Source organism: Monodelphis domestica, chromosome 2 (assembly GCF_027887165.1).
Source record: "Monodelphis domestica isolate mMonDom1 chromosome 2, mMonDom1.pri, whole genome shotgun sequence".
Lineage (NCBI taxonomy): Eukaryota > Metazoa > Chordata > Mammalia > Didelphimorphia > Didelphidae > Monodelphis > Monodelphis domestica.
In genome coordinates, this window is record NC_077228.1 from 326,768,283 (window position 1) to 326,793,634 (window position 25,352).

The following is a 25,352-nucleotide window of genomic DNA, read 5'->3' on the forward strand; positions in this document are numbered from 1 at the left end:
CAGAAGAGAAGAGTAAGTGGCCATGAATCTACCAAAGTAAAAAGAAATAAAATTGTGCTAAGCAACCCCTGAAAGGAGGTGAAGAAGAGAAAGGCACAGAGGAAAGCCCCTCTGATTGGTTCTAGTCACACTAAACAAACCTCCAGGACGAAGAAATAGGTGGAAAGGGTTATGACCAGTATAGGGAACTGGGGAAGGTTCTTTATTATGCAGCCATGCCAGACAACCCTTAGGAAGAATTAACAGGCAGGAAGCAATAAACATGGTGCTCCAAGAGAGGGGTCGGACCCTTGTGGTGCCCTGCCATGCAGGATCCACAGCTGTCAAACATATCCCCAAACAACAAGTGTGACCATATCACCCCCTCTTCTATTTTATAAGTTCCAGTGGATCTCTATTACCTCTAAGACCAAGTATAAAAGCCTCCATTTGGCTTTTAAAAGCCCTTTATAACCTGGCCCCATCCTACCTTTCCAGTCTTCTTACTACATTTTACCCCCCTTTGCATATTCTATGATCCAGTGACATTGGCCTCTTTGCCATTCCTCACACACAAAAATTCCATCTCCTGCCTGAGGATTTTCATTGGCTTTCCTCCATGCCTGGAACTCTTTCCTCCTCATCTCCATCTCCTGGCTTCCATCAAGTCTCAGCTAAAGGCCCACCTTCTGTATAAGCTTTTCCAAATCCTGCTTAATATTAATGCCTTCCCTCTGAAACTACTCCCAATCCATCAGCTGGATATATAAATATATTCGCTATATATCTTATTTGTACATAGCTGTGAATATTGTCTTCCCCATTAGACAGTGAACCCCTTAAGAGCAGAGATTGGTTTTTGCCTTTCTCTGTATGGCCAGAGCTTAGCATGGTATCTAGCAAATAGTAGGTGCTTAATAAATGCTAATTAACTACAAGAGGAAATTGCTAAGAAAAGTTAAGCACTCAGAGGATGGTACCTTGGGCCCAAGGCTCCTTTGTCCTTAATAGTGCAATTCTCAATACATTCGGGTTTAACTCATGATGGCAACTTAAATATTAATCAGTTAATTGAATAAATGTTTTATTTTCTCCCCTTCCACTAAAGTCCTACTGTGATACTTCATCATGACATGGAAGTGCTTCTAGGTTCTAAAAGGTAGAGCATAATCTGTGCCAAATTCTACCAAGCTAGAAAGATCTGAGTCTGTCCTCCAAGGACTAGCTTAGCTAGGAGTATTCAAATCCTGACTTGGCCAGATACTACCTGTGTGACATTATGACCCTTCTTTTTCCTCATCATTAATTGGGGGGAAGGGTCATTTATAGCTCTTAAATTTTATGATCTCATGATCCAAGGTTGGCTGGAATATTTTGGCCACAGAAATTGGTCTAAGGCTATTCTCATCTGTTCCATAGTAGGGAATATCCACACCAACAAAATCACAGGTAGCTAAAGCTTATGATATCTTAATATATAATTCCAACTAGCTTTCATTGCATTTCAAGTACCACTTTCACCAAGAGATGTTAAAGCAAGCCCTCTCCAAAACTAATTTGTTCTTTCTGCTAGAATGCAGCTCTCAAAGCCTCCAACTTTCCACTTCAGAAGTAACTGAAGACCTATTCCTGGAGAAAGCTTATGTTGGAGTGGAATTGATTTATAACTGCTGAATTGAAATCTGTTTCAAAGATTAAACTCTGGTGTTACTCATATTAAACATACAGGCAAATAAATATACTACAGATAAGACAGAGGGTATGGGGGGGGGGGGGAGAGAATGTCCATGGCCATTAAACAAATTGGTAACTAGGAATTTGGAAGCCTGAAGGAAAAGAGAGCAAAATGTGGAGGCTACACAGGAGGAGCATAGTTTGGGTGCAGCAGCTGTGGGGAAGAAATGCAACCTAAGACAATCTGACTGGCACCCTCTAAATGTTGGCACCCAGGAGCACCTAATCCTAATCCTAATCACCCTGCCCTGGTTAAAATTCTGATGTTAAATTTATCATTTATTGCTCAAGAGAGGAGAATTTGGTTTAAAGTTTCTCCCGTGGAAATTATCTTTTCTCACTTGATTCTTATTCCTGTATGAGGTTAGCCCATAGAAAGGGAATCATTTGATGATTATCAGAAGTTCCTTAGAAATGTCAGAGTTGTAATATTAGAAATATATAACTTTGAAAATGTATGAGACAGCACTAACTCTCTTAAAAGAGTCCTTGTTGTAGTCCATCTGGGAGAAGCACTATGTCATTCAACATGATGCAGAGTTCCTGTGATATGCTAAAAACTTCATTGTAACAAAATGTCAATTGAATTAGCTCAATTTGGTCTGTAGGAGGCCATTCATTTCTAGAACATTTTTATGTTGCTCTGGCAACCAAAGGGTGGGGAAGAAATTATGCAAAGGCTACTTCTTTCCCTGGTGAAAATCAGCACTCCTTAAAATATACATATGTCTATGTTAGCCCAAATTTGAAGTTTCGTGAAATTGGATTAATTTCTTGGAACAAAAAAGTGGTTATTGTTTATTTAAATGTAAAAGTAGGTTCCCCTCAGCTTAAGCATCAACAATAGTGACAGCTCTAGGATTTGGGAAGATTTATAATGCATTTCAATGTGCAACAGTGTTTTGTTCATTAGAATAGGCTGTTCCACTTTTTAAAATCTATGTCTGCAAAACCAATACTAATGTGCTTTGTGGTTAAATTCCTCTAGAGTTAGTATCTGAAATGGTAATGAACTCTGCTTTTGTCATTCTAATACACTGGAGCCAGCAATGTGAGGGCTAATAAATCCTTGGTTAGAGCTACAAGGCAATTACCTGATATATGTTCACATTTCAGAAAATAAAAAGCCCTAGAAAAAAGATTATACCCTCTATAGCAAAGAATGGAAGCTTCATTTTTCTCTGGAATTAAAAACGTTTCTGAAGTTAAGCTAATCTATAAAACTCCCAATGCCTATTATATTCTTGCCATCTGATTTTATGCCTCTGAGTCAAAGCAAGATTCTTGCCAGCTCTGTTCTTACCACCTCCTCTCCCAAGAGAAAACAGATTAGAAAAACAGTAGCTCTCAGAAATAGCTCACTTTCTCTTTCTGCAGGCTTTCCACTTGCTGTGTTTACCATCATATCCTATTCCTCGTATATGGTATGCGAATTTGGCTAAATGAACATAATAAAATTAAATGGAATAAACAGAAGTTTAGAAAAATTTCACTTTTTAATTTAATTATAAGTAGGTTTTCACATATTTGTCAAGTTTCACCATACATAACGCAAGGGGATAAGTATGTTAATAAAAAGATGTTGGCAAGAGTGTATCTGCTATTCCTTATAGCAGATAGGGATCTTTAAATGAGTGAAATTATTTTTTCCCAAGTCTTGAGAGTTCAAAATTTAATTTGGCTAAATTTAGTTATTAATTCAATTCAGCAGACATTTACTAATGTGTTCCCTCTCCTGTACAAAAGACATTGTGAACTGAACATATTCCTCACAGTTTCAAGTGCAAATATTTATTATTCCTTAGTCACTCTGCAAATGGTTCCTTCTGCCCAGGGCATGATGAACATAAAAAGTTAAATTCTCCTTTCATTTGTTTTGTTGTCTAAGTCCTTCGCTAAAGTATTTTTATAATGGACATGTGTAAATATACATTCACATACATACATATACATACTCTGACTACTGACTTCTCTACCTTGCTTTAAGAATCAAATATGAAAATAAAGAAGACTCAAGTACAATCCCACCTTCTGCAGAGAGCCTTCCCCAGTGTTTTCCCTCTGTTAATTATTTCCTATTTATCCTGCATGTAGCTTCCTTTGCATATAGCTATTTGCATGTCGTCTCCTCCATTAGATTGTAAGTTCTCTCAGGGCAGGAACTAATTTTTGCTTCTTTTTGTATTCCTAGAACTTCACACAGTGCCTGGCACATAGTAGACCCTTAATAAATGTTTATTGATTGACTGATAACCTGAAAAGATAACTTGTCTTGGAGTCGGAGGATCTGAATTCAATCCCAGTTCTACTAATTACTATTTTTGTGATTTTAGGAAAATCCCTAGGTCTTGGTTCCTCCTATTAAGATGTGAGGAAGAGGTTTGGTTCAGTGAGAAAATGCTGGATTTGGTTTCAGAGGACTTGGGGTTGAATTTGACTTGTAACATTTTACTATTACAGGGGCAAGTGACTGAGTCACCCTGAGCCTCCATCTCTCTTCCTAAAAATGGAGTTGGACTGGATTTTCTTTAAGGTGCCTACCTACAAGATCTAGATCTATGCTCCCATGTGGGATGGAGGAGGTGATGTCCAACTATATGTCCTCTATGTTCCCTTTCCTTCCTATGGTGTAAGGAATTGTATTTATGCCAAAAATGTATGGATAGAGTTGTTATAATTTCATGATTGGAGAGAATAGCCACATTCATGTGATTGGGAATCTTCTGAAATAAGGAAAGAAGAAGCCATTTATTTAGGTATCTAAGACTAGATTCAATGAGTCAGAGCTGTTGTAAAAAGTGTTCACTCATGGGTAGCTAGGTGGGTACAGTGCATAGAGCACCATGTCTAGAGACAGAAGGACCTGGGTTTGAATTTGAGCTCAATCACTTCCTGGATATATGACCCTGGGAAAATCACTTAACCCCAATTGTTAGAGTTGCTACTAAGACAGAAAGTAAAGAGGGTTTTTATGTGTTTGCTCTTAAACTAGAACACAGTTGAACTATGCAAAAAGTGTGCTCTGACATCATGCACCATTTTTTGAAAGACATCTGATGAAGAAAAAAGCCATTTTTTTCAGCTAAGGGGAAAGGGGGTGTTTTAAAAGTACAAGTTTTTGTTTTTAAGACATTGTGGAGGTTATATGTTTGCAACTCTAAATGAAGTTCATAATCATTCTAAAAGGAATAAAGGTTAAAAGTGTATGTATGCCCTGCACACTGTAGCCAGTGAGTAAATACACAGGAAGTCAGTGGGAAGTATGGGAACAAAGGAAAATGCAATAAAAAAGGAAAAAGGCAAGTCTCCATAAAATACCATATGTTATTACAGGTGTAGAGTCTGTATGCTTTTGCTGTTCTGACTAGATCACATTGGCCTGGGGCAATTTTAATTCATACACCTTAAAGATTTTTCAACCTTTTAAAATATGCATTCTAAAATCAAAAAGACACTCTTAAGCCTTCTTAGGCATGTGGCTATAACCTTCGGAAGACAGTTTTAGGGTCTATAATTCATTTCTCCTCTAAGTATGACTTCTTGTTAAGAGTCAGCATTTTAACCATTATTTTTGAAATGCTAAATATTATAGTCCAATACTTTATATGCTCCTTGAGGGCAGGGATTGTTTCATTTCTGCCTTTGCACCTCCAGTACAGGGCCTGGCACATATAAAAAGGAAGTTTCATTGAATTGAATGTAATAAGAAAACATCTCCACAATCATGAAAATCGAATTTTAAATTGGCTTAAGCTATTCCCATCCACCCAAAATGGGATTCTGTATTAACACACTTTGCTTCAGATCTGGATTACTTTGGGAATGGGGATAAACAACTTCATCCCTTGTCTTTCATTAGAATTTTCCAACTACTGTTGGATATTTAATTTTAACTGATTCCATTCCATCTGTGATAATATCTTCAAGTTCATGAAGCTATTTGTTTTTCAAGATATTTTCTCTGCTATTACTTCCCACCACAAAAGTAAAATCTTAGTTTCAATTTAGACCATTTCTCCTTTTAGAATAAAAAAGGAAGGAAGTCTAGACCTGTGATTTCATCAGGGTGGGGAACTCCTAGTGCAAAAATTCCTCCACTGACAGATCCTGGGCAGTCTTGGATGTACTGAGAGATAACTGACTTGCCCATGGTCATATCACTAATGTACATCAGAGACAGGCCTTGAACCCACAGTAACCCTCACTACCTCTACAAAATGCCATCAAACATAGGAAGATAAAAGAAGTGATCTTCTAAGTCTCTATTTTATGCCCAGTATTGGGAGTGTGTGAATGGGTTTAGTGTCAACAAAATGTCGTTAAAATGTTCAATTCAGTCTTTGCTAACCACTCTCTTATAGATGAATTGAACATGTATTGAATTCCAACATATCTTGTACTGGGTATTTAGTTTGTAGGCCCATGAAGCTAGATGTAGAAGGTGATTCAGAGGTCATCTATTCCAACTCCCTCATTTTACAAATAAGGAAACCAAGACCTCAAGAGGTAAGGCAATTTATACAGATTATTAAGGCAAGACTATTTGTGAGATGTTATGCACTAAACAATCTTTGCTTGCCAAAATATAAAATAATTTGTATAAATATCCTTGACAATTCTCTAGGGCAGTGGTGCCCAAACTTTCTTGACCACATATCCCTATTAGTAAAAAAAAAAAATTTGAGCCTGCAGTCCCAATATCTGTTGATAGATAGATAGATTATATATATATATACTAATATGTGCATTTCAAAATTTAAACATAAATAAAAAGTAAAAAAAGAATAAGATAAAGATGAAATATTTTGATCCTAGGATCAATAGGAAGCCATTGGAGTTTACTGAGAGAGGTAACATAGTTAGACCTTTGCTTAGGGAAAATCCCTTCCATGTCTGTGGAGAAGATGGATTGGAGTAGGGATACTTGAGCCTGGGAGACAAATTGGAAGGCCATGTCATGGCAGGTAGGTGACTCAATGGATAAAAGGCCAGGTCTAGAGATGGGAGGTTCTGGCTTCAAATCTGGTATCAGATACTCCTAGTTATATGACCTTGTGCAAATCATTTAACCCCCATTGCCTGATCTTTGCCACTCTTCTGCCTTGGAACTGATACTTAGTAGCAATTCCAAGACAGAAGATAAGAAGTTTTGAGTTTTTTATAAGATATTTCATAGTCTAGGTGAGAGATAATGAAAGAGTTGTTTTTGTGAATGGGTAAACAGATATGGCTATAAGACACAGTGTCAGACAAGATTTGGCAACCAGTTAGATACTGGAGATAAGTAAAAGTGCAGAATCAAGAACACTGAGGTTGGAAACGTGATCAAAAGGATCATAGTGCCCTCATCAGAAACAGAGAAGATTGGGAAAGGGTTTTGTTTGGGGAGAAAAATAATGCAATCACAACCCATTCATAATAACTCATCCGATTCTTCTCCTCATTTTTCTTACTGACTAAAAAATGTGTAGGAGCTTAAATACAAGCTGTTATCCCAGAGCACAGACCTGCCATTGAGGGATGCCTGCTGTAGCAATAAGAAGATGATAATGAGAAGTAAGAGGATGCTAGGAGTGGGGAGAATGCCTAGGGGAATTGTGTATTTTCTTGTTATTCTGGGGGTCAAGGTTGATTTATATTATAAAACCAGTCCTACACAGCCCTAAGAAGATAGGCACAGGCAGGGCACAGAAGTATTCAAAGGGGTGGTGTGGTTGTATTGGAGAAAAGCCTACCTAACCGGCTATATTGGAGAAAAGGTAAATTAAACTCTATCTTCTGACCTTCCTACTAAAGTTGATCACACATTATTTGGAAGTAAAACCACAGCCTTCACTGTGGAAACCAAGTCTAGACTACTGTAAAAATTTTCCAGACTCATAACTGATCACATCAATCAAAGTATTTTGATTACTACTTGCAAAGAATTGAGCTTTAGGGGCACCTGCTTAGAACTATTGCTTAAAGAAGAAATAAACCAGAAACTCTAACTTAGATCCTCAATCACACTGTAAATACCATCAAAAGAATATGGTAACAGGTTTAACTACTTACTTTGGGGCTAAGATACCCTCTCTCAGAACTGACACTTTTAGCACCCATCAAATTGACTTTTCCCAAAGAATTAGTTCAATAATAGACTCTGACCACATATTCCAAAAAAGTTTAAACAATTTACAAATTATAAATTATTATCTGTTATAATAATTATAAATAATAAAATGTAACAATGATTTCAAAAGCTATTGTGACTGTTGTTTGCATGGGATAATGAGAAAAATCACTGTACTAGAAATCTGTAGACTCAGCTGTAAGTCCCAACATTCAATTGGTTTAATTCATCTGATTGCAGTAAGCATGTATCAATTACCTACTATTTGCCACATTGTCTAGGGTAGGCACTGGCAATAGATACTAAGAATGAAAAAATATCCACAGGCAAGGAGCTAGCTAGTTTTGTGTGCTTAAAGAAGTCACTTAACCTCTTAGACGAGTTCTTTCACCTGTGGTAGCTAAATTTTCTTCAAGCTCTTAATTTCTTATTACTTTAACAAGTTACTTTAACACTTGACTTCAGTCAATACATTTCTCTTCTCACATTTCTCATCATTAAAAAATTATTCCCAAATACATTTGCCTTTTCTGATTAATCTTGCTTTTAAAATTGACTTGCAGTTGATGTCTCAAATAGTACAGTGAACAGAGCACCAAACCTGGAGTGACAAAGACCTAAGTTCAAATCCAATCTCAGTCACTTAATAACTGTGTGACCCTAGGCAGAACACTTAACTTCTCTCTCTCTGCCTCAGTTTCCTCATCTGTACAATGAGAATAATAATAATAGCACCTATCTCCCAAATGTTGCAAATAAGATAGTAATTATAATTAGCACAGTGTCTAGAACATAGAAATACTAATTATTATTGCTATCTCTGACTAAGATGCATACCTGAATATAAAGAGTTGCTTTTCAATATAAATTTCTTGATGAGGAGGTATACAAATACCTGGAAACTTAAATCTTCTGAACCCAGAGTCACAAACATGTAAAATGCTTCACATGATGGGAGGAAAAAAAGAATTACCTTCCAGTGTTGTTCCTTCTCCAGAAAGGGCATCACCAGCTCCAGAGGCATACAGGGCAGTCACTGACAAGGAGTATTTTGTGCCTTGGTCCAAGCCCTTCAGTTGGGTGCTGGTTGTCTCACCCTTCACAGTTACCTCTCGGGTTTCACCTCCTGCCACTGGAGTATAAGTTACAAGGTACTGTTTGACTTTTCCAGGAGCTGCACTCCAAGATAACTTCATTGATGATGTCGTAGGGTCAGAAACTCTCAGATCTCTTGGATTTCCTCGAACTTTATGAAATTTAAGAAGTAAAAAAAGAAAATACATTTCTGAGGAGACATGGCTCAGGAAAGAACTGTTAATTTAACATATTTCTTTAGTTTAGTCAAGTCTGCATACATGGTTTAGACATATTTGCATACTTAGTTGGACCTATGACAAATACAGCAAATGGTGCCAATTAGTCAAAAGTGTCATACATACATGTACATAGAGGTCAAGGTTAATATGTATCAGTAAAAGTGATGAGCTCCTTTTCCTGCATTTATACATGTGGAAGCCTGTTGTTTGAAAGCACAATGAATTGCCAAAAATTAGATTAAAGATATATGAAAAGTGCAAGCTGATTAAATCCTGCCAACTTGGAATTTGATTTTTCCACAGAAGTAACTATGAAAAAAGTTCACTATTGCTATGAATATTGAAGGATAAAGACCACAGATGAATTGGTCTATACTCATTATGTAGCATTATGCTATACCCATAATAATAATAACATTTTTATGTGCCAACTATTGTGCTAAGTGCTTCAGAAATATTACTTCAGTTGGTCCTCACAATAACTCTGCAAGGTAAGTGCTATTATTAGTTTCATCATCCCCATTTTACAGATGAGGGAACTGAGGCAAATGGAGTTTTTTTTAAGTGCCACTGAAGTTTATATATACCCATTAGCTCATAATTTTCTGATAGAGTAGACATTAACCCCTCAGAGACCTCTGTGGAAATTCAACACTTTGGCACACATAGAAAGACATAAAAGCATCCCAGGCAATTTCATTCCAAATAAAGGAAGAATGAAAAAAAAAAACATTGGAATGATTATTTAGGTAGGACTAATCTATGATGAGCCACTACTTCATTACTGCCACCTTAGGCATCAATTTATAATACTCCTATGGCTCAGATGTCTGTGAGGCCAGCACAGTTAAAAGACTGCTAGAATTGTAACCCAACAACTGTTTTGCTCCCAAAGTTCCACACAGAGTTCAGGTTCTCATCCTTGTTCCTTCCTATGTACACAAAACATTATATCTCACAACACTAGAATCCCTTCTTTAAGTAGCCCTTAAAAATAAATCCTCTCTTGAAAGTACATAACCCATCAGACAGAAACTATTTCAAGTGCATCATACAGCTTACTATAAAAAAAATAATCTTGAATAATCTTCCTTCACCATTTTCTCATGTTAAGATACAAGAACGTTTGATCACAGAAATTAGTAAAGGAACACCTGGACTTGATGATTCAAGTTGAGCAAACATGTGAAAGGTAAAGTCGAAAAGTGGGCCAGTTTTGTTTAAAAAGGTATAATCAGGGCAAATGTGCTATTTCTTTTTCTTTTTAATAGAAGTGGGATATAAAATTACTTGAATGTTAACCTCAACACTTTGTTTCATTTCATACAAGTAGTTGCCATCTGAATTTTTTAAACCCTTATTTTCTGTTTTAATAACAATTCTAAGTCTAAAGGGCAAGGACTGAACAAACGGGGTTAAGAGATGTAACCCAGGTCACACAGTTAGAAACAACCCAGCGCCTCTTGACTCCAGGCCTGGCTCTTTATCTATTGTGCCACCTAGCTGGCTTTGCCATCTGAATTTAACCTACCTTCTTCAGTAGCTGCATTGCCAGTCAGTGGGCTTCCAGGACCAGAAAAGTACTCAGGTATAACAGACACTTCGTATTTTGTATCTGGTGTCAAGTTTTCAAGTGTCTTTCTTCTTTCATTTGCTGGAACTGTGACTTCTTGTCTTGGTCCACCAGGAACTGACCTATATACAATCCGGTATCTTAGGACTTTCCCTGGGGCTTGAGTCCAGGCAATTTTAAAGCTATCTGTGGTTTCATCTGTCACCTTTAAGTTTCGAGGAGCACCTTTCACTGAAAGAAAGAAGATATTCTAAAATCTTTCCTCAGGAAAAAAAAATCAGCTTATGATCAGAACTGGAACAGAGAAATCATACCATTTGCTCATTAGATAATTAAGTGAGAAGTGATAATGGGCTATAAATACTAGCTACCATGTGTACCAATTATAGCATTCCCCATATCTTTTCCTCAATTTCATCATCTGTAAAACAAGCAGATTGAACTAGATGAGCTTCAAGATCCCTTCCAGCTCAAAAATCATGTGATCTCTTTGCTCCTTAACTTAAATTCTCCTGAGTGCCCTTCTATTTGAAAAACATTTGACAGTAAATATAAGGTAAGGAGTACAGTCCTCTCTGCCTTTTCAGACTGTTTTAAAATAAACCACTAATAACACATGGTCACTGGGCACTTAATAAATTTTAAGTAATGGTTAGAAGCTATTTAAATATATAATACACCACTGTGTAATTGTTCCTTGGAGGAAGGGGAAATGAGACTGAAAAAATCTTTTGTTGTAGTTTGTACTCACTTGGCTACTTTTTCTGATTTTGATCTAGTAGCTGAGAGAAATGAATTATTCAGGAGGAGGGGTCAGAGAATCAAAATGTTATGTATTTGAGTGATAGTTGGAGTAAGAGTGGAGCTTAAATTCTAGGCTCCATTATAGCCACATAATTAAAAATAAAATTTTACCATTTTGCTTGTTTGTCTCTTATGTACAAGGAAAAGACTTTGCTTCACTGTAAAGCTCACTATATGAGAAGCAATGTAGCATCAAGGGGAGAGAGGCCACTCAAGAGTCAAGAAAATGGCAGTTCAAATCAAGGAAGTTATGTAACTGTGGGCAAGTCACTTAACTTCTCGGTGACTCCAGACCATTCTCTCAGATTATAATTTATAGAGTGGTTGCCAGTATGTATCAAGGAAGAGAATTCCCATCAACTGGGAGATCCCTATACTTACAAAGCATCATAATTATGAAGAATAATAATAAACTACGTTATAGTATACTGTGCCATACCAAACCATTCCATGCCATGCATGCCATTCCATATCATCCCATCCCATACCATACTATACTATTCTTACACAATACTAAAATTACTACTCAGGACATGCTTTCCATTTACATGCCAAAGAAGAGCAATCAAAGCTTTGGGTTTATCTAGGCATAAATAGAGATCACAACCTTAGAAGAAAGCAGCATTTCATATAATTGAAGCCCATGCTCCATCTTTCATATACCCCAAATAAAAAGTGGAAACCAAGGATATATATCTAATTATTGATATGAAAGATTAAAAGAAATCTTTAAATCACAATCATAAAATCCTAGGCCAGGAACAGACCAAATTCCCTAGAGGATTCCCCCATAATTTGGCAAAACTATCTAAACCATATCAACAGACACAAATGAACCTTATTTTAAAGCTGTTCAGAGAAAAAGATTCCACTTCTAGCATCTAAAAACACTTAGCAAATTCTTCTCTGCACAAACTCTAAATTCTTTATTACTCTTGTCTTAGCCTTTCCTCTTCTATCCTTCAGAGGAAATAGAGAACATTTGTTACATTCACTATGACTCCCCATATATTTGCAAATTCCTTGGATGTCTTAGAATCATAGAATTTCCAGGTTGGAAAGTACCTCAATGGCCATCTAGTCTAACTCGTACTGTTCCTAGAATTAACCATTTACCTCCTCTTCTTAAGGTTAAATGCAGGTCTGATGCAACAAAATATGTCAATAGGTGACACCACAGCTTTCTTTTCTTACAGAGGACAATTCAATACTTGGAGAAGAGTTACCTTTATATAAGGATAGCTATCTATATATCATTATATATATGTATATATCCTTATAAATATCCGTATACATTCTTCAAGGTCTTTTCCCTAACTCCTACAACTTTTCCTTTTCCATCTGTGCAGATAGTTATAAAATCAAGGGCATCTGAACCTGGTCAGTCTTCTCATTCCCAAAGTGTGCAGAAGACTAGCTTCAAGCTTACCAAGTAGGAATTGAGCTATCTAGGAATTTCCACTCCAAACTTCTAGCTTCCTATTATTCTTAACCCTACTTCATCTTAAAACTTTGGTGGCTATAATAAAATGTATTGAAGGTCTAGATTCTTGTGCAAATACTCAAATAACATCTACACTAAGAGAGCTCAAGATGCATGCTTTGTAACATATCTGTCACTGGAGTGATTTTTAAAAGTTAAAGCAGCTTCAAAGGTACCAAAATGTTGCCATTATTGAAATATAGTGCAGAAAAATCTTTAGAATGCAGCATTTCATCAGTTAATTTAATAATTATTTACCATGTTGACAAACCAGAGATCTAAGTAAATCTGATTTTATGGGGGTTTTTATTTTTCCCTCTCCTAACTATGAAACATATATTCATGTATTTTAAGACATTGAAACTTCAATATTGCTAAGATTCACAGAAAGTGATTACACATACAAAATTCTGGAAGAGGTAGCAGATGATCTCTTTACTACATACCTTCAGGGTAAAACAATACCATAAGCTGTATTTATTAAAAAAAAAAAAAAGCAAAACTACAATATACCTTCCAAAGTTGTTTCTTCTCCAGTTAAGGGATCACTGAAACCATCCTCATACTCTGCTGTCACATTGACCAAGTACAATGTTTCAGGCTTTAAGTGATCCAGAACAACACTAGTACTGGAAGCAGGCTCTACAACAGTGTGCGCTTCACCATCAGGAGCTTCCTTGTATGTGATATGATAGGTAAAAACATGCTCTCCAGCTGGAGACCAGTTGACTTTGAAACTGTATGAAGTCTCATCAGAAAAGTTCAGATTTCTTGGTGGTACATAAGCTATATAAAAAAAAGGAAGGAAGAAACTATTTTCAATGAACAGAACCTAATAAAATGCAGATATATTGGAATGCCCAAAATTCTCCATATTTCTTAAGTATCTTGGGTACAACTGAGGAATAGTTGCCACCATATCTCATTCAATAGTTCCCAAATAATCAATGAATCAAGAGACAGCGTGATATGATGGAGAGAGCATTGGATTGGGAAGCAGGAAGACCTGAGTTCAAATCCCACCTCAAATACTATAGAACCCTAGAAAAGTCATTTAATCTTTTTGGGCCTCAGTTTCTTCACCTATAAAATGAAAGTCTTATACATGACAACCTTTAAGATTTAAATTTATGGTCCAGAAGAGTCCATAGAGCCTAGCTCCTCTTAGCTAAGAATGTACTTATTTTAGAATTCTTCAACAAGAATTTATTAAATGCTCATTGTAGATCAGGCAACTGTGACAGGTACTGAGGTTACAAAGAATGAGGATAAAAATACAAGGCAAAAAACAGTTGGTGCCCTCAAAAAGATTACAATCTAATGGAGGAGACAATGTACAAAAACAAACAAACACAAAAACTAAGTACAAACAAGATATATACACTGGAGGTATCCTGAGATGAATTAAGTGGGATCAAGAATGCTTCTAGAAAAAAAAAGGGGGGGGGATTTTAGCTGAGACTTGAAGGAAGCCAGAGAAGCAGAAGAGGAAAAAAAAAGATATGGGAGTCTAGCTGAAATTATGGCTCAGGTAGCAAGAATGTAAGATTATGATCTTCTAATACTGAGTTAAAATTGAATTTACTATGACTTTGGGGCCACTTAACACAGAGTAGTTAAAAGTAGGGGTGAGTACATTACTAGAAAATATAAATCCTGATAAGTAAAGCAAGTTTAGAAGAACTTGAAAAACATTTTCTATTTTATCTTCATGTATTTGATAATGTTAGATAATGTTTACCTGAGGCAGGGGGATTCATTTCAATTCAATGAACATTTATCTTTATCAAAGTATTAACCAAGGAACTATTTCTGAGGCAAAAAAAAATATATCCAGCAATATGGAAGACACAAACCAAAATTAAAAAAAAAAAGAAGATACAGGTCCTACCCCAAAAAAGTTCATAATCTTGTTGGAGAGAGGAGAAATAGAGGGAGAGGGGTTGGGGAAGCGAGAAACAGAGAGAGAGAGAGAATAAGAGAGAGAGAGAGAGAGAGAGAGAGAGAGAGAGAGAGAGAGAGAGAGAGAGAGAGAGAGAGAGAGAGAAACATGACAAAACAGGGCAATATATATTAAATGCCATGGAAATTTCCAAAAGAATATAATCATAGTCAGCTGTCATGATCACAGAAGACATGGTGGAGAAGGAAGGGCTTGAGATGCCTCTTGAAAGATATGTAAAATTTGAAAAGGTAGAGGAAAAAGAGGAAAAGAATTCAACATGGAAGAAACAAGTATGAGCAAGGTGCAGAAACAAAAATGCAAAGGGAACAAGCAATAAGATCAGAAAGGAGAATTCATTAGAGAATGATAGAAGATAAAGCTAGGAAGGTTGGTTGGGACCAGATTTTTGGATGCAATATTGAAGAGTCTAAATTTTATTTAGAAGACAAAAGGATACCAATGAAGGGTTCTAAGCAGGAAAAGTTACAAGAGCCTTTGGCTAAAAGCAACAAAATACTTAGATGAACCAGGATTTGATATAATGAAATCATTGTTCTAACAAAATTAATATGGACTCAAATATCACCAGGGATGGTCATGGTCTTAAATAATCAATAAGTAAACAATCTTAACATTGAAGTTTTTGTGTTAGAAGAAACCTTAGAAGCCAAGAAACCCAACATCATTTAAATGTGAGGAACTGAAGCTGATAAAGTATAAATGATTTTAGGATAAAGTGCTTGTCTTGGGCAGGATGCAAATTTAGGTCTTCCTTCCTCTAGGCCTAGAATTCTATGCGCTGCACCACCTAGCTACTTATTAAGTGACTTGCCTAAGGTCTTGCAGGCAGTACATGACAAGGTTAGGGCTTAAACTCAGGTCTTCTGATTCAAAAGTTCCTGATTTGTCAACTACATTTCTCTAGAAACACCAAAGTGTCTCTCTTAGGTAGACAAATTTCTAATAGATAAAAATTCCATATTCATAAGGCAGTCAGAAATCATAATTAAGTGATGGAATTATTCAATATGCTTTTCAGAAATGTAAAGGAGTCTCTTTTTCCTCTGCACTAAAGAAGCCCAAAATACTATATAACTTTTATTGTGTGGAAACACCAAAAGAACTATACAGAACAACATTTTTTTCTATATCACAAGAATGGCTTACATTTCTTCTTTATAACTTTCAATTCTTGTTCAATTCTAAGGCAGATAGACTGAGTGAGTTCAAATGATATTCTCTGGAAAGCATCAAAATCTTCCACTGTAAACACATGAGTTTCAGGAGGGGGAGAGGCAATAGCTTCCAATTCAGAACGAACTGCATCCTTGACACCAACTGCAAAGATTTCAACATCCGAATTCCTCAGTTTTATAGCAGGGTCTCTAAAGGCATCTGATGATTTGCCATCAGTAATAAGAATCATAACCTTTGGTACATTGCTTCGTGATCCTTTGCTAGCCACAAATATTTTCTCTCTCACATAGGTCATGGCTTTGCCCGTATTTGTGGATCCACCTCGGTAGGGGAATGTGTTAATAGCTTCAATGATGTCTTCAACTCTGGTAAATTTTTTCAAAGTAAACTCAGTATGGGGGTCCCGACTGTATTGCACAAGGCTGATCTGTACCCTGTTCGGTGAAATCTCAAAGCTTTTCACAAGGACCTCCAAAAAGGCTCTAACTTTAACAAAATTGGCAATTCCGATGCTGTAAGAGCCATCAACTAAAAACACAATATCGGCTTTTATATCTACACCGCGGGAGCATTCTGCCAAGAGAAAATAAATTCCAATTAAAGTTCAGTAATTTCAACTCTACAATGATTCTTTTCTACTGGTTACCAATGTGGTTCTAAAAATCTACTCCTCTTTTACTAGGTAAAACCAATTTGTGGATGAGTACAACTAATGTAAAAGGGGAAAAATCAACAACAATAGTTATGCTTAGCTTTGAGGAATAAAAGAGAAAATGTACTTAATTTCTTTGCAGGGGTAAGTAATTATGAGCATAGAACATTGCAGAGACTGTCAAATTTAGTTGATGTGTTGATTAGCTTTTATAAACTGTTTTTCTTTTTTTAATTCTTTTCACAAAGGATGGTTTCCTAGGGAATAGAGGAGGGATACATTTGGAAGTAAAGGGTATATAAAGATAAGAGATCAATAAAACATCTCAAAAAAAAAACTAACTTGTGAGTAATTAAGGCAAAATACTTGACTTTCATGCAGTCCAAATCAAATTACTTTCCTACAATTCAGATCAAATTACTTACCCACTTGAACTTTCATTGGCTGGGTCTTTTCCATTATTGAAATGGGTTCACTGGATGTCAGTCCTTTCATAGAATAGACACTGATCTGGTATTCCGTATCTGCAGAAAGGTCTCTTACATTTAAAGAGGTAGTCTGAGGACCCACACTTAAAGCTTGTTGCTTACTTCCTGGTATCATTGGTGTGAGAAGGACTTTATAGCCTGTTATGGGACTGGGTGATGGATCCCAACTGAGCTTAACATATTTTGATGATATATCAGTGGCAATCAGATTTGAAGGAGGTTCTACAACTGAAAATTTAAGGCAAAACAAGGTTAAAAACAATGAGATATAATTATTCCAGCAAGTTTTATTATATTCTGTAACAAATCTTTTGACTCTGGTCTTCAATAAGCATTGATTAAACTACTATCATGTATAAGGGCTTTTGGTAGCAGTAACAAATACTAAAATAAGCCTTTGGGGGGCTCTTGGTCAAAGACTACTGGAATGTTTCCTTTTTCTCAAATAACGGGCACTCAACTAGGAGAGATAAGGCATGTATACAAATAACTATAAATTGGGATATCAAAAAAAAAGATGCTCAAAGTGCTTTTGTCCATATCAAATTAGTCATTATTGCTTCAAGAAAAGTTAGTCTAAAAATCTTCCTAACTAAATCAAAAGACCCAATACTGGTGAGAGGAATTGAATGATAGAAAAGTAGATTTACTTTGGGGAAAAAATTAGTATGGCACACCTAATAATATCCTAATCCTCCCAAAGCCAATCCATCAATTTCAGAGTGTTCCATATAATATATTTTCAGTGTTCCATTAGATCTACTTTTCAGTCTTTCAAGGAATAATGTTTCTGCAGAAAGTATGTGTTCATGCCTTCCAAAGTATTTAAGAAAACTTTTCTAGTAAACAGTGAGCTCTATAATTATATTCCATTTTTATCAGGTGACACTAATTTAGAATATAAAACCAGAAGCCAGGATTCATAATATGAAAATAAAAACAAAGGACAAAGTCATTATATTCATCTCCAAGATTTTAACAAGAGCATTTGAAATCATCCACACATTAAGAAAAATTCATGCCAGATTTTCAAATGGGAGGTAAGTATTATGAATACTTCACTTTTCTATACAGAATTACAAGACTAGAAATCACCAGTTCTATTAAAAGGCTTTGGAAGAAAACCATTTCTGTTTAAACTCTTACAGTTCTGTATATAATTACTAAAGCATAAGATGAATCTTCAAATCAATAAACATTTATTAAGCACAAGGTATGTGCCAGAAACTGTGCTAAATACTGGGGATAGAAAGAAAGGAAAAAATAGTCCTTTTCCTCAAAAGAGCTTTTTTTCTAATGGAAGAGACAACTTGTATATAAAGAGATTCATACAAGATGCTTCCAGAAGCAACAGAAGGTAGCTAAGGTAGGTAGTCCTTTTTTACATATTAAATTAAAACATGATAAATAACTTCATTTTTGGTTTAATGATTATTATTAATGTAAGAACTCAATGCTAAAGACAAGGAACTCCCAAGAAAAGAACCAAATATTCTAACCTTTAATCTAATAGAAATTTTTACTAGTTCTGTTCCTTGGATGGACCAGGAGAGATCTAAACACAGCCTATGCGGTTTGAACTGTGAGAACAACAGACTTTGACTATTTTAATTTTTGAAAATAAAACTTCATAAAAAGAAGTTTACCTCTTTTAATAGTATGGTAAAAAATAATATACATGGCCTCAAAAGGTCCTCAGGTTTTTTAATCTATTTATTCTGAGTTGAAATGAAATTTTCTTCCAAATATAAATAATTTCAACTCCACTAACTTCAAATTGAAGAAAATGAGATGAAATGTCCATAAAGTCAAAATGTGTTCAATAAAGTTTAAAATCTACATATCTTTGAAAAAGTATTGATAGTTTTTTAACCCAGAAATTCAAACTCCACAGAATATAGTTTGTTACCTGTATTCCATGGATAATAGTAACTATTTTGTGGTACTTCAAGATTAACCCACTGTTTTCTGCTTTTCAATCTAACCAAACTTAAGAAGAAAAGCTAATAGTGTTTCATCCTGGTCCTGTAAGGCAAGCTACAGGAAATCTAAGAACATTATCTACCTTCTCTTCAATTTGTCACTAAAATGAAGTTAATACAGCAAGTTATATAGTATAAGAACTGAAAAGCATGAGAAATATTTTTAAAAGGAAGGAGGAACATAGCATATTCTAAGACTGTGTCTTACAATTATAGTTGAGAAGTGATAGTAAAAGTGTGTAGGATGGAGCCAAAAAAAAGACAGAAAAGTCTGAAAGGAAAAACTTGAAACTATGGGAAAATTTAAAAAAAAAAAATAAAGCTAGTGACCTGAGGGGAAAGGATGAAGCTGTATTCAAGAGAACTGACTTTTAAGTCTCTGGGAAAACTAAGCATAAATAGCCAAATCAGGTCAATAAAGATAAGGAGGAACATGAAAGAATAAGAATTAAGAGATTAAGGGGTAGAGGAGGAAGAGAAAAGGAAGAAAGGAGTGAATAGGAAGGAGGACAGAGCAGGGTTAGAAGGGAAAGAGGGAGAGAGGGTATGTAAAGGAAAGAGGGTGATGGGAGGGAAGAGAGGTTAAGAAAAAGGAGAGAATGTGAGAGGGGTAGACTGGAAGTATAGGGAAAAGGATAAAAATAAGAGTAGAGAAGAAGAGAAGAGAGAGAGGGATGGACAGTGGGAATTAATAAGGGGACTGGACCAAATAATCACTAAGGTTTTTCCTTCCCCAAAAATTTAATTATTTTATTATTATAAGAGAAGGGGTTGGAAATTAGAAGTAGAGTGATTAGACAATGAAACTAAGACAAGTTCTAAGTGACAGTGCTAAAGCTCATAGCAAAAAGAGAGCCAAAAATTACAGATAGTAAAAGATTTGTGAGATTAATATTCATCTAGTTAGAGTGTGTTTTAGTCCCATTTGAAAGCTGAGGATGAGAAAATAACTTTTAGGGAAAATGATAAAGGCTTTGTGCACAAGACTGACTATCAAATATTTTTACATCCTTTGAAGTTTCTCTTTTTCTTCCATGAATTGAAAGACATAAACTAAAAGGAATTTTTAATGAGAAAATGTCCTAGATATTTGAATAAGTGAAATTGGGTTTTTTTTTTCCTCTTGGGCACTCTAAAATCTTCTAATATTTGGAAAAACCCTTAGGAGGTATTAACTGGAAGTAGTTTTCTTTGAAGTTCAATAAAAAATAAAGAATGCTCATATGTCTATATGTACCTATATGACACTATTCGCCTGGGAGAAACATGATAGTGTCCTGGAAACAACTTCAGATTTTATTTTGAAACTATAAATACTTTAGGAAAGTTAGCTAGCCTCTCTGAACCTCAATCTCTCCATTTGTATAATGATAATAATAATGCTTATAATACCTACCTCAGAGGATTCCTGTGAGTATCAAAAGAGATAATATATATGAAATACTATATAAGTTATGGCTATTAAGAAAAGAATAAAATGTTCTCTATAAAATATAGTACAAAAGATGTCATGTTATTTAAATTATTGTGTTGTCTTTTACATCTAAATATGTATTGGGTTTAGATAATTTAGGAGAATTTTAGTGTAAAATAGAAGTATTATAGCATCTACCATTGGAAAAATGTAAATTTGGTGGCACCTTATACTGGAAGATATGTTTTAGCCAGGATATCAACTGCTTCTATGAAAGACAGAATGGAACAATATTTTTGAAGAACAACTGTGAATGACTTCATTATTCTCAGCAATGCAGTGATCCAAGACAATCCCAGAGACTCATGATGAAGAATATCATCTGTCTCTGAGAAAAAATTGATGGAGTCTGAATGAAGACTGAAACATAATATATTTCATTTTCTTTCTACTTCTTTTATTTAAGATCTCTTCCACAGAATGACGAATATGGACAAATTTTTTTGTGATTACACATGTAAAATATGTATCAGATTGCTTTCAGGGCATGAAAAGGAGGAAGGGGTGTAGAGAATGTGGAACTCAAAACTTTTTTTTTAATGAAAATTTATTTTTAAAAAAGAAAGACAATATAACATTCAAAACAGGGCTGATTTGGGAGGCAGGAAAGGGGAGAAAATGGCATCGGATAGGTCTAAATATAAGTTCTGCCTTTTAACACAAGGACACAAGGATTTGGTGTCCTTGGAAAATTCCCTTAACCTCCTGGTGATCTAGGCAATTCTCAATAACTATATCACAAATGTGATGCCAGATTGTGTTGGTGGAAGAAGTTTCCAATAGAGTGTTTAGACTCTCACCTCACCACCCCCAACAAAACTACTCTTACACAGTGTTAGCTTTGTTCATATTTTTCAATTAAAATGCTTTCACAAAATTACCATCATCAACTCACCTTCTTCTCCACTGACCAATTCACCCAGCTGTTCATCAACCCCTGAGCACACCTGAGAAATGATTTCATTCTGAATATCTACAATTGCATCAAAGTTAGCCACATTGAAAACATGCTTGAGTGAAGGAGGGGAGGCAATTTGTCTGAGTTCTTTTGCATCTGCAGCCTTGATACCTTAAAGAAAGAAAGAAATAGAAATGAAGAGAGGAGCCCATAAAAATGCAAAATGAGTTAATTGCAGTACAAGACCTAACAATGACCCATGTTCCCTTATTGTTCATATCTTAAATAGAAAAAATTCTGTTTCAAAATAAATGTACAAGTATTCATATCAAAATGCATTTTATAGCTCCTTTGGGACATGGACCATGGCATTCTCAGTTCCTTCCAAAATGTGTTATAGAGATGAGCATCTTTTCTGAACAAAATATTTGTTGATGGACCAAAAAAGTTTCATTGTATTCCATAATAAATTCAGTCAGTGACAAAAAAGAATATAGATTAAGTAGGCTGAGCTTTTATCCCAATTATTCCACCATTTTTACATGCTATTTGTAAAGATAATATTACCTCCTTCCATGACATTGGGGTGTGAATACAATATTATTAAGGGTAATTAATTGTAGATTTTTTTCTGTTGCCTCATATATAATACTTCACAATTTTACTAATATTGTTGGCCATTCAAAAGTCAAAGTATGTCATTGAAGATGGACACTAAGTCCTAATTGTGGTGTGTATGGATGAAGTTATAGGGGGAGAGTGGGCAAGTTCAATTTCTGTTTTAAGACACTGTTCAATAAAAGAAAATTCACTCTACTCTTTGAATAGCAATCATTCATGTAAAAAATTCTGAATTTTCATATGTATTACACTAACATACTAACAAAATGATATTAAGGAACTCAACCTCTTACCCAAGGAAAAAACTTCAACACCAATATTCCGAAGTTCTCTTGCTGGAATTTCCACTTCATCCTGAGATTTGCCATCCGTGATAATAATTGCCACTTTAGGGAAGCCAACCCTTGCTCCAGCTGATTCCGTAAAAGTATTCTTAATTAAATAATCAATAGCATCCCCTAAAGTGGGAAAAAATACATATGATGATGCATCTGAGGAAAATTCTCAGGTCAAAGGTGTGATTGTGAATTTAACCCCTTTGTTGTATAAGTAAATGATCAATATTTTAGTATTTTTTATAATATCAAAGACTAAGTAACAAGGTACATGATTATCTAGTCCAACTCCTGTTCAAATCCCTTTTCCAACCTCTCCCAAAGATAATTGCCTAGCTACTGCCACAAGAACTCTAGATTCTAGACACTTTTTACCACCCAAAAGGCAAACCAATCCATTTTGGGACAATTCTTGTTGTAAGGAAATGTTTTCCCACATTAAGCCCAAAACTGTTTCCCTATTACTTCCACTCATTTGCACATACTTCTCACTCACAGGGATAAAGCAGAATAAAACCTGATCTACCCTTCCCATATTAGTCTTTTAAATACTTAGTTAGCTCCTGTGTTACCCTTAAGTCATCTCTTCTAAATTTGAAACCTCCCCATTGACATCAACCAATTCTCAGAGGACATGGATTTGCATCCTTTCACCACTTAAGTCATTTTCTCCTGGATATATACTGTTCTCCCTCTCATCTCTAAAAAAAAATAAATAAATAAAAAGCCCCAGAATTAAAAAAAAAACTAAAATTAACATAAATTCTTAATCATACCTGTCATTGTATTGCCACCTTTGTATGGTATTTTTTTAATCGCAGCAAGAAGATCTTTCCTTTGGTAATACTGATTTAAGTTAAATTCAGTCCTGGTATCAGAGCTGTACTGGACAACACCAACTCTGGTCTTTCCTTCCCCAACATCAAAAGCAGACACAAGGGCAGCAATGAAGTCTAAGATGTACTTGAAATTGTTTCTTCCCACACTCCAAGAGCCATCCACTAGGAAAACTAAATCTGTCCAGGCACTGAGAGAGCATTCTGGAATACATATAAGACATTTTTTAATGCCTTTGTAAATCCAACTACCAGTAGAACACAAATTCTAACACTGGTCAGTTTAAAAAGTTATTTGCTTAAATATGGAAATAGAATGCATAAATCACATAAGGAACATATCCATATACTGCTATATTCCCACAAAAGTCGTATATAACATAAATTCCTCAGGAATAAAGTATTTTTGGCACCAAAATGAAAATTGACAAGGAAAGGCAAGGGAAGAGAAGGCAAGGGAAGGCAAGGGAAGACTAGGGAAGGCAAGGAAAGGGAAGGCAAGGGAAGGGAAGGCAAGAGAAGGGAATACAAGGCAAGGGAAGACAAGGCAAGGGAAGACAAGGCAAGGGAAGGCAAGGGAAGGCAAGGGTAAGGAAGGCAAGGCAAGGCAAGGGAAAGGAAAGGAATGAAAGAGAAATATTTTTTTTTTGCCGGTAGGATTTTCTAATTCAAGAGTTTATGTGAAATGTCAACCAATTCAAGTTTCTTGACAATATCCTAATTTTCTCTTTTAAGTAGATAATAGACAAACCCTCTGCATCATTGTCAGGAAGCTGGAAATAAAAAGATATTAAAAGCAATCAACAAAAAACATTCATTGAGTGCCTGCTGTGACATGTGTCAAGTAACAAGCTACCATTTTCATTCCTTGATATTCATTTTAAAATGAATGCAAACTAAGCTTTGGTCATTTAAACAAATTACATTTAATATTTTCCTATGTTTTGTAATGATTCTCATTTTTACACTAAAGTTAGTGGCAAAATTCAAATTTTCTTGAGAGCACAGACCATCTTAGTTATCTTAACACCTCCTTCAGTGTTTGTTAAGCACAAGGCTATGAAAAATAAGTACTTTATATATTTATTCAGTTTGATTAAATTACACCAATATATCAAGGATCCCATTATCTCAATTTTCAGTTCACATATCCTAGATAACTTATATTTGCTTAGAATGAATTTCTAGTACTGGATATTGACAAAGTACCAAAGAAGGATTATTAATTTAAAAGTGTGAATAGTCAAATTTTTTCCTTAGGTTATTGTTAAAAAGCAATAAAATCATCCTAAAAATCATTCTTTGACAGCTCTCAAGTCAGGGTTATAGAAAATTGGACAACAAACTTATCAAAAATAATTCACTGAGTATCAAAGAAATAGACTATCATTTTTCCTTAAACAATTTTGTTTGGTCTTCATGGGAATTGGTGTTTGTGAAAAAGTGCAATATATTTCTTCAGATGCTTTTGTGCTTTTAGCCCATTGGGATAAGGGACAGGAAATGGAGTTTATAGCTAAGAAAAGAAGGTAAAGGGTCCTAGAAAGTTTCAAAGATCAAATTGATGTCTAGACTTGGGGAGGGGTTTGTGGTGGGTATTTTTCTTTCCAAAAGATTTGACAGATTAATTTAAACCTATGAGAAATACAGTGATTAATGCAATGCTTTGATTTAGAATAAATATTGACTTGGGGAAAATATTACTATAGTAACCGCATCCCCCATAAACTTCACTTCAGATTAATGGGCCTCAGAAAGAATGATAAACAGCGATCTGTAAGGAGAAAATCACCAGATAAAGAAACCTTTGTTTTATGGACTTTTTATTAACATCTTAGTTCATAGATTCAACTTTTACAAGGTGACAGAATTAGAAGTCCAAGAACCCTCTCTCCTTTTTTTTGGAGAGGGGGTAGGCTTACC

General features: G+C 35.3%; 1 protein-coding gene across 5 annotated transcripts in view; it reads right to left on the reverse strand.

Moving 5' to 3' along the window:
* Positions 1–25,352, reverse strand: part of COL12A1 (collagen type XII alpha 1 chain) — a 141,095-nt gene that overhangs the window by 96,552 nt on the left and 19,191 nt on the right. For 2 of the 5 annotated variants that reach the window (XM_007484206.3, XM_007484203.3), the window contains exons 6-13: positions 23,370–23,633; positions 22,552–22,716; positions 21,635–21,808; positions 17,221–17,511; positions 16,114–16,716; positions 13,515–13,787; positions 10,673–10,945; positions 8,799–9,071 (exon numbers count right to left, since the gene is read on the reverse strand). The exons of the other annotated variants lie outside the window; for them this stretch is intronic. In XM_007484206.3, coding sequence (XP_007484268.2) covers positions 8,799–9,071; positions 10,673–10,945; positions 13,515–13,787; positions 16,114–16,716; positions 17,221–17,511; positions 21,635–21,808; positions 22,552–22,716; positions 23,370–23,633 — 2,316 coding nt within the window. The remainder of the gene's footprint in view (positions 1–8,798; positions 9,072–10,672; positions 10,946–13,514; positions 13,788–16,113; positions 16,717–17,220; positions 17,512–21,634; positions 21,809–22,551; positions 22,717–23,369; positions 23,634–25,352) is intronic. 5 annotated transcript variants of the gene reach the window in all.